Raw genomic sequence first — 10,189 nt, 5'->3', positions numbered from 1 at the left:
TGAATTTTGTTAAAGATTAATAAATACAGGAAAGTCAAGAAATTATCAGTTGATTGATAGATTAATTTGCTTTGTTTTGACTTTTCTGGTTTCTATAGCAACTACAGAGAGAGCATTTTCAGTAGTAAAAATTGTGAAAACAAGACTCTGAAACAAAATGGATTATAAGTTTCTTGTAGATAATTTAGGTGCTTATATTGAGAAAGACTTTACTAGTCTTTTTAGTGTAGAGTCAATAATTAATTAATTTGAATCTAGGAAATATGATTGAGCACAACTTTATTAAAAGACTATTGTAAATTTTTATTTTCTTGCTTCCTTTTGATTTACATATTATATAGAATTATTGTTTATTATAAATCTTTATATTGTTAGTTAAGTTCAACATATTAGTTTTAAAAATTTTTAGTCTTTAGTTTTCTTCGTCTTTAACCCTCAACAAAAGTTGGCTAGCTCTACCCTTAATTGAATATAAATTCCATTAATACATGACACTGAAATAGGGCATAAGCGTAGATACGCAAGTCACAGTGTTGAGAGAGACGAGAAGAAAGCAGCTAGAACCAATTATTTGTGCGGTCTACTTTGCGCAAAGACTCCATAGCTTGATTAAACTTTTCTTTCGGATATATTACACGTTTACAACTCACACCAACTCACCCCTTAATATATAGACATGAATTTCTCTGATCAATACCCCAAAGCATTGCAACATCTGACATTAGAGTCGACAAAAGATACGAGTTCAATAATACTGACATTCTGGATAGAGATTGAAGCTGACAGCTCTTTGAATTATTTACGTTAACAATACTTTCCTGGATTTATTAACTAGCGATAGCAGCCAAAGCTTCTCAATGCTTTTTGATTCAATGAAGGCTTATTTTGGTCGTGTTCGTTGTCAGTTGCCACCTTCTACCAACTCCCCCAGCGTCATAAAACGTGTCTTCAACATTATTGGAGGAATAATTATAAACATTTGAAACACTAAACAATTGGCAAGGTTTCCTTACTATATATATTGGTGGCATGCGAGCAATAGCTAGCTAGTTTTGTTCTAGAAGCATTTCCATATATTTTAGAGTTAGCCTGCAGAAATGGATGGCTTCGTCCAGCATTTCGGATTTGTACTGGTTATTGCGTTACTTATAATTGCTGGGATGCTACCGTCTTCTTCTTCAGAAACAACCCGACGCTTTGAATTTAATGTATGTAGCTAATCAATGCAGGATTACATCTTTTACATGTTTTTCCTTTTTCCTTAGGAGTATTTTAATCATGGTGCTCTGGTTTTCAGGTTGAGTGGAAGAAAGTAACTCGTTTGTGCCATACGAAGCAACTTCTGACAGTGAATGGAGAGTACCCAGGGCCAACTATAGCTGTTCGTGAAGGTGATAATGTTGAAGTTAAGGTCAGCAATGGCATTGCCAAGAACACGACGATTCATTGGTGAGTATATACACATAATGTTGAAGTTAAAATAAAACAAATGAGAAATGCTAGTGTTCGACGATTCGATTATTCGATTATTTTTTGAAAATATAAATACTCGTAAAACTTTTATTTTATTTTATTTTTTGTAAAGGCATAAGAATATACATGTCATTACTCAAAATGATTACAAAAAACTGCCATAGATTGGTGCTGGCCAAAGTAGCACACTAGGGGACGAAGAATCCCCTCCTGCAGTAATCTGCGTAAATGAAGATGATAACATACTATCCCGATTATGTCAAGGATCAAACAACTCCGTCAAAGCAGTCCAAGAAGTCCCCATTCAAAACCATCCCTCCACGACCGACTGTATCATCCTTCTGCACAAAAGTCCAAACCATTTACATACCACAAAAAATAGTTGGTCGTCAATCACTATTTGCAACAGTAAAACCTGGTAGCCTTTTTTCCAATTTGTAAACCTTTTATTAATTACTTATACCATTTGTGAGTAGTCATGCAACCATAGCATTGCTTAACACACATATTGTCCTTTCCAAAATTTAATTACAATGTGAATAGCATGGTTATTTTAGTAAATACATTAAAGAAAGAAAGAAAGAAAGAAAGAAGAATAGAGGAAAATTTAATCTTAATATTAACAAGTATAAAAGGGTGAAGCTGATTGAGTGTTGAATGCATGATGATTTCTTATCTTTCACGCGAAAATATTATATAAGTTTCTTGATTTTGGTTATGGGACTGTTAAAATTTTGTCTGTTGACCTGTTGGCAAGACAAGCAAGCAGATTTGTTTTGCCACTCGGCAATCTGCATTGCTTTATTTTAAGGGTTGGAGCCGGTCCCAGCTTCTGTCCAACCATCAGAAATTATTGGTCACTCTGTGCTTGCTACTTACTACAAGCCAGCTTATAATATATTTAAAGAATAATTCCCAAAATAATCGGGTGATAGGTTTTCTTTTGGCCAAAAGAGAGAGTGACATATACTTTCTTTTTTGTTACTTGAACTATAATCAAATTTCAGATTTGATATCTGAAATTTAAAATTTTGTAATGAAGTATTCAAATTTTGGATTCATCCATAGTTGAAACATGTAAGTAATATCGTTAGTCAAATGAATGACGTATCTAAAAATCACAATTAAAAATATATCACTTGTTAAAAAAAGTCACATCAATACATATGTATTACAATTTTATTAAATGTTTTGAACAAATTACCCATTAGACTAATGGTATTAGTCTCATGCCCAAACTAATAAAAAGAGGCAAAATTCAAAAACCTAATTGCGAATTTTCAAACTTTAGATGCTAAATTTATAATTTTACAATAATTCCAATACCAAATGTGAAATTTACTTTTCATACTTATAATTTAAGTATTTGGTATTGCATATGAAGGATTTGGGATTTTTATTGTCACAACCCAAATTTCGGGCCATGACCGGCGCATGGGCCCAATGGATATAGTCCACTAAGCCCAAGCAAGCCTATTAATCTGACTGGTTCATCATTCTATCATAAACTACTAAGTCATATTTCCTAACTTAGAATCAAAATAATATTAAATATTGCCACTTCATACTGGCATACCAAACAAGTGTATATACATTGTCTACAACATGTATCTTAATAATTTACATTAGGTTTGACTATATACAACAAAAGAATACTCGACTTCCAACGGAGAGACTCGGACGAATGTACAGCTATTGAATACCGAGACACCTACCAAGAGTCGAATATACGAAGACACTTCGACCTAGTTACCAGCTGCGTCGTGATTTGAAAACATGAAGTTGAAAACAGTGAGTATAAACCTAGTGAGTGAACAAAAAAAGAACAAGCATACCATAAGGAATGTTTAACGAAATCATAATGCATTCATTTTTCAAAACAATGCAATTTATTTGAGTTCTTATTAAACCCCTGATGTAAACCCCACATGAGAAAAATCGCTTATTGAAAAGAGTCCATGCTCAACAAAGGATTTGGAGAGACTTTAATAGCATTCATGCGAATCAAATCAAATAAACGACGGGTCCTTGCTGCAGCGAGAATGGATTTTTACTGCAACGACACTTGACTTAAATTATCATCGAGTCGAGGGTTTCTCACCAAACCTCTTCATTTTAAACTTAATTCATTTATTCCTTAATGTTGGAAGTCCATGCTCAACTATGGTACCAAAGAAATGGAAAGTAGGGTAGCAACCGAACCAAATGAGGAGAAAAACAGAAAGTTTTTCGCTGCAGCGAAATTTTGGGTTTCAAAACAGAAAGTTTCTCGCTGCAGCGAGAAGCTATAGTAACATTCTAGTTGCAGCGAGATTCCCGGTCAGCACCACTCCTCCAAACCCTAGAGTTTCTCGTTGCAGCGAGAATCAGAACATCAAGAAAAAAGTTTCCTTTTCCCTTAAATCAAAGCCATCCTGCTAAAATAACAAAAGAAACATGTAATACATACAAACTCCCAAATTTCAACAATTCAAATGCTCACATTTTTGTATTACAACCATATACCATATATGTATACATATATATATATATATATATATATATATCAATCATCATGTACACCCTCCCATCACCATCAGCTCATATGCAACGGCTTATGCACACTCCCACTCACACATAGCCGGGTCAGCAACGGCTTATGCGCACTCTCACTCGTGCATAGCCGGGTCAGTAACGACTTATGTGTACTCCTACTCGCACATAGCCGGGTCAATATCATTACACAACATTATTCGTATATATATATATATATCAACATAGTGTAATAGTTCAACAATCCATAACAGCCACATGTCACAACAAAAAATCAATTTATCAGAAGCTTGTTCCCAAAGCACTCGTTTTTAAGGAAAGTTGAATAAAATCATTCAAGTATATAGTCCAAATAAGTTTACATTCCCAAAACAATTTTTAAAATGCAAGTTCACTCACCGGTGTTTATTGAGCCTTTAACTAACTCTAACTTCCTTAATGGTCCAATTGGGATGGTGTGGCTTCGTTGGAACCTATCATCACATTAACATCACAATTATGTTAATTCACATACTTATAGAGTCCAAAAGCTTTCTCTTAGCTTACTTCAAATGGCCATTAAATGCCTATCCATTTTCACTATCCTATCATTCCAAAGTGAATTAACAATCTCAACTACAAAATATTCTCAAATCAAATCTCTAGTCATTCTCAACACTAAAATTTCAACTCAAATTTACTACTCACCTTAATAGCTTTAAAACTTTGAAATTCTTTCCAACACCTCTTTGTCTCTCTAAAACACCTAACTAGTGAGAGAGAGTATGGAAACAAGATTTTTCAAGGATTCTAAAGTGAGAGAATGGAAGAGCACAAGGGTTTATGGAAAGGGTGCACCAAAGCATGAAATTTGGAGCTATTTAAGGAAGGTTGTGGAGCTTTCTTATCAAGCTTTCATGGAGGTTGGGAAGCAACGTGAAAGAGAAGAAGAAGAAGAAGAAAAGCCGCTGGAGAATGTAGAAGCTACTGGAAGAAAGGGATATTTATAGCCCAAGCTTATCCACTCCACTTAAATTACCAAAATGCCCCTCCACAAATTAGCTTATTCTCCTCCAATCTTTTGTGCAATCTTTTTACTCTTTTGACACTGGGACAAGATCCATAATGGTCTAAAAATGTTCGGGTTGATGAAAACTTAAAATTCTAACTCGAGGTAAAAAATGACCATTTTGCCCCCATCGTGAAAATCATCAAAATTTTTGTTTCCTTCTCATTTTACCCATAATTTTATCATTCATTTATGCCTTAGGCCTAATTAGGTCATAATATTGTTTAAAATCTTACTTTTATGAGCTTATTAAGGAAATGACGAAATTATCCCTGATCAAGGATATCGCGTGTACTTCTATCTACAAGTCTATAAGGGTCAAGGTCTCACACTTATATCTTTTTATCATAAATGATACTACTAACATTTTTTACTCCAATAAAGGAAATTCCTGGACCCATGACCGACTAAATTTTTTTTTTTCCATTTCATAATTTGTGCACTCTTTTTTTTTTTTTTACTTTTTGAACTTAGACTATTTTAATTAAAAGTTTTAAATTTTTACGAGTTATATAGTCAAAGAGAATTGTTTTCTTTAAATGGAAAAAGTAATTTGAACAACATTTTTGGACGTGGGAAAGTATGATTTTTGTGAACTCTAAAATAGGAATATAACCAAGGACGGAGCCAACATTTCATAGCTTTCTTAGTTATTTTTACTCAAATTCTTTATATAACCATTAACATTTTTATCTATTTGACTCGATTCTTGATTAATTACTCTTCAACTTTCTATTCAATAATTATATATTAAATTTTTTATTTTCAAAAAATTCCTTTATCCATGTACTGCGTATATAATATTTTAATTTTTCCATATACACATGTACAACACACACATAACTTCTCATAAATACTAAATGTTAATATTTTGCTTTCTCTAAAGTTATTTTCTTGTATGATAGAGTTTTATATACAAAACACAATATGTCATTGACTTGCTTTGAGTATATGCTATAGGTAAGAAATACAAACTAAAATATTCAATATATTTAATAATGTAGAATAGGGCATATGGATGCTATTAACCAGTGTTTATAAGCATTGGTTAAGAGTAGTTAAAATGTTATTTTAAGAAAGCTTTTTGCATTTAATGCAATATACTCGTCAAATTCAAGAAAGAAAAATACTTTAATCATACTTTTCTTTTTATATATAGGTATAATATCTAAAAAAATCCTTAAACTATTTGAAGAAATTCAGATAAGTCTTTATGTTTTTATTATGTTCGATTAAACTTTTATATTTTTATTTTGAGCTAAATAAGTTTTTATATTTTTATTTTAAGTCAAATAAGTCTTTTTATTTTTATTTTGAGTCAAATAAGCCTTTATTACTAATAATTGATTTATTCAAATATTATTTGTCATTTTATATCGTCTGGCACTGATGTGATATGTTAATATATCATAATTAATTATTATGTAGCATAATGACATATCATAATTTATAATAATATAAAGTGCTAATTTGGCATGATAACATGATCATGTGGCATTTTTTACTCTCCACATCAATGTCATATTAGTACCATATAGATATAAAATGATAAGTATCATTTTTAGTAATGATAATTAGTTAATCATTAGTCATAAGGGTTTATTTGATCCAAAATAATAGTACAAGAACTTAATTGAGTGCAATGAAAGAATAAATATTTATTTGAATTTTCTTAAATAATTTAGGAACTTATTTGAGCATTATGCCCCATATGTATCACTATAATTAGTGTCAGTTGACATTTCACTCTTTGTAAAGAATATATGTTGGGTTGGAAATGAGCAAAACTTTTAATGTTAACGAGTATAAACGTTTTTCATGCATTTCCAATTAAATGTTTACTTATTTGACTTTTTATAAAATTTTTAAAAAAATACTTTAACTTCAATATTTTTGATATTACTATTTATATTTATGAAAAATATCGACGCTCTATTATTTTTAACATCAAAAATAAAAAATTGCATTAAAATTAAAATATATGGGCCATAGAATTTTTTTTTTACAAAAAAGAAAGAGTAGTTATTTTATGTAAAAAAATAGTCACAGTTTTGAGATCTACAAAGTAACTCAAATGCTTGATACATTAATTTAATTTTGTATGCGCTTATATTCACTTTCCCACAAATCATTTCTCTTCCTAATGAAGCCGAGAATCTGTTACAACTTGGAAGTATGCCTACTGTGATATGTTTGGTGTTTGACTACAGGCCAAGATAGGATGACTTGGAATCGATAGCTTGTAGTTCCATAAAATACCAATTGTTTCCGTTGTTATTAGCAATGACAAAAGAAGACAGAACAAGAATGGAGTACTCTATTTTATCTTTTGTTATGAGTCGAATTTATGAACGATCTGACCAAAATTTTGTTATGGTTTGCAAATGACAGGCACGGAATAAGGCAATTTAGAACTGGATGGGCTGATGGACCGGCTTACATTACCCAATGTCCCATAAGAGGAGGACAATCTTACACCTACAAGTTCACAGTAGAAGACCAAAGAGGCACACTCCTCTGGCATGCCCACCACTCCTGGCAGAGAGCTTCTGTGTATGGTGCATTCATCATCTACCCTCGCATGCCATATCCATTCTCAGCTCCAATCCAAACTGAAATCCCTGTCATATTTGGTATATTAAAGTTCAATTCAATCTGCGCGCGCGCGCGCACACACACACATATATATATATATATGTATTTGGACCTTGTTCACACAACCGTTTGAACTTCACAGGTGAATGGTGGAATGCTGATGTAGATGCAGTGGAAAACGAAATGCTAATGTTTGGAAAAGGGGCTAATTCTTCAGATGGTTACACCATCAATGGTTTACCGGGACCTCTTTATCCTTGCTCTGTCAAAGGTAATTTGACAATTTTGCGGTTTTGTTTCCCAGCAGGACTATGGCTCAGTTTGCTATTTAACTGCTTTGTTTATTAAAACCAAACAACGTTTGTATGGATTCATGAAATGATCACTCTTACACAATTTTGAACTGAAGGATTTATGTTACTAGCTTTATAATCATTTGCAGATACATTCATGGAGACAGTTGAACGCGGCAAGAACTACTTGCTTAGAATCATCAATGCAGCACTCAATGATGAGCTCTTCTTTGCCATAGCTAAACATACATTGACCGTCGTCGAGGTTGATGCAGTTTACACAAAGCCTTTCACAACAACAGCTATAATGATTGCTCCTGGACAAACCACCACTGTTCTTCTCAACACAAATCAACTTCCTGATTCCACGGGCATCTTTGCAATGGCAGCAAGGCCTTACCTCAGTTCCGTTGTGCCTTTTGATAATTCGACTACAGTCGGCTTCTTAAAGTACAAAGGTGCAAGTGGAAACTTTATGCCCCCAACTAGACTTGACAGACTTCAACTTTACAACCTTCCTGAACTACAAGACACTGCCTTTGCCACAAGATTTGATAAGAAGCTAAGAAGCCTTGCTTCTTCTCAGTACCCATGTAACGTTCCTAAAAAAATTGACAAAAGGGTGATAACAACTATAAGCCTGAACCTTCAGGATTGTCCAGCAAACCAGACCTGCAAAGGTTACAAAGGCGGAAGATTTTGTGCCTCGATGAATAACTTTTCCTTTGTTCGACCCCAATTGTCCATGTTAGAAGCCTATTACCACAACAAAACTGCAGGCGTTTTTACCTCAGATTTCCCAGAAAATCCACCAAAAGTTTTCGATTATGCTGGTGTGGATCGACTTACAGAAAATATGAACACAGAGTTTGGTACAAAGCTTTTCAGAGTACCCCACGGTACAAATTTAGAAATTGTTTTGCAGGGCACAAACTTTCTCCATCCAGAAAACCATCCAATCCATGTTCATGGTCACAACTTTTTCATTGTCGGGAGTGGATTTGGAAACTTTAATGTTTCTAAGGATCCGGACAAATACAACCTCATTGATCCTCCAGAGAGGAACACAGTGGGAGTGCCAATGGGAGGCTGGGCTGCAATCCGTTTAAAGGCGGACAATCCCGGAGTGTGGTTCATACATTGCCATCTTGAAGAACACACCTCATGGGGGCTAGCCATGGCATTTGTTGTTGAAAATGGTCCCCTTCCCTCACAAAGTTTGCTTCCTCCCCCTGAAGATCTTCCTCAATGTTGAGTGCTGTAGAGCTACTTTTCCATAGATTATCTTTGCTTATTAGATTTTGCCACATGTAATTTTGACCATATGAACAATTTGCTAGCTAGGTTGTGGAAAGTGGATATGAAGCTTTAACAATATACTTTTTTTTTTCTGAGAGCATTTAGTTAACACAAATGACCTAGTCATAGTGTGATGTTAATAAAAAAAGAATGCAAATCGTTACCACATCAGATCATATAACGAAGAAAGCAAAAATCATAACGCCTGAATTCAAGGAAAAGACACTTGTCCACCCAGAATTGCACCTAGCTAGCTGTTATGTATTTTTAGTTTCAGTTAAGCAATCAACTTCCGTAAGCTTAATTCTGTCGAAATCTGTCTTTTCATGTGCCATATTCTTTACTCCGTATATAATAATTTAATTCCAATTGCTGTTATAATCGAGCTTGATGAACCACAAAACAGAGAATGACTAAGGACGATAACAACAAGATTGCTAAGCTGTAAAAACATATTTCATTAAGCATAGACAGAAGTTTAAATATACATTATGCATGCATTACACTTGCAATGATATGCAAAAACAAGTGTTAAACATAAGTCTTGCAATTACATGTGTTAGTGTAGTAAGCTCAATGCAATAAATACCAAGAAGGGAGTGAATTGGTATTTAAACATTTTCTTTGCAAGCTTAATGAAAAATAACCCCTTTTGGAAAACAAATTTTCTTCTTGTGTCAAAAGCAAAGCAAGTGATTTTTCTTTAAAGCAAATTTCAACAATAAATCACAAACCATAAAAATAAATCAAGACACAAGTATTTTAATGGAGGTTCAGCTTCTCAAATACTTACGTCCTCTATCTTGGTTCATCAAGGAGTTTCAAATCCACTAATTAATCTTGCTTTTTAATGTGATTAAACGATAACCCTCACAATTGGTTTTTTCACGAGATCAAGCAATAACCTTTACACTGGCTTTTTCTCAAGATTAAGTGATAACCCTTACAT

The 10,189-nt window shown here is 33.4% G+C and overlaps 1 protein-coding gene across 1 annotated transcript; it reads left to right on the top strand.

The window, feature by feature from the left end:
- Window positions 1-1,060: 1,060 nt before the first annotated feature.
- On the top strand, window positions 1,061-9,311 carry LAC1 (laccase 1). Its single transcript, XM_018117007.2, has 5 exons — window positions 1,061-1,208; window positions 1,298-1,449; window positions 7,445-7,686; window positions 7,791-7,919; window positions 8,091-9,311. Exons 1-5 carry the CDS (start codon window positions 1,098-1,100, stop codon window positions 9,194-9,196), a joined length of 1,740 nt encoding a protein of 579 aa, XP_017972496.2. The 5' UTR covers window positions 1,061-1,097; the 3' UTR covers window positions 9,197-9,311.
- Window positions 9,312-10,189: the final 878 nt, after the last annotated feature.

Source organism: Theobroma cacao, chromosome 3 (genome assembly GCF_053813885.1).
Source record: "Theobroma cacao isolate CCN51 chromosome 3, ASM5381388v1, whole genome shotgun sequence".
Classification (NCBI taxonomy): Eukaryota; Viridiplantae; Streptophyta; class Magnoliopsida; order Malvales; family Malvaceae; genus Theobroma; species Theobroma cacao.
This window is presented reverse-complemented; position numbering and strand designations above follow the sequence as displayed.

Excerpts from the sequence above, each read along its gene's own strand:
- LAC1 (XM_018117007.2), top strand. The coding sequence starts at position 1,098 with ATGGATGGCTTCGTCCAGCATTTCGGATTTGTACTGGTTATTGCGTTA. Across the intron at positions 1,450-7,444 it reads AAGAACACGACGATTCATTG|GCACGGAATAAGGCAATTTA; the intron begins GTGAGTATATAC and ends TGCAAATGACAG. Across the intron at positions 7,687-7,790 it reads TGAAATCCCTGTCATATTTG|GTGAATGGTGGAATGCTGAT; the intron begins GTATATTAAAGT and ends TGAACTTCACAG.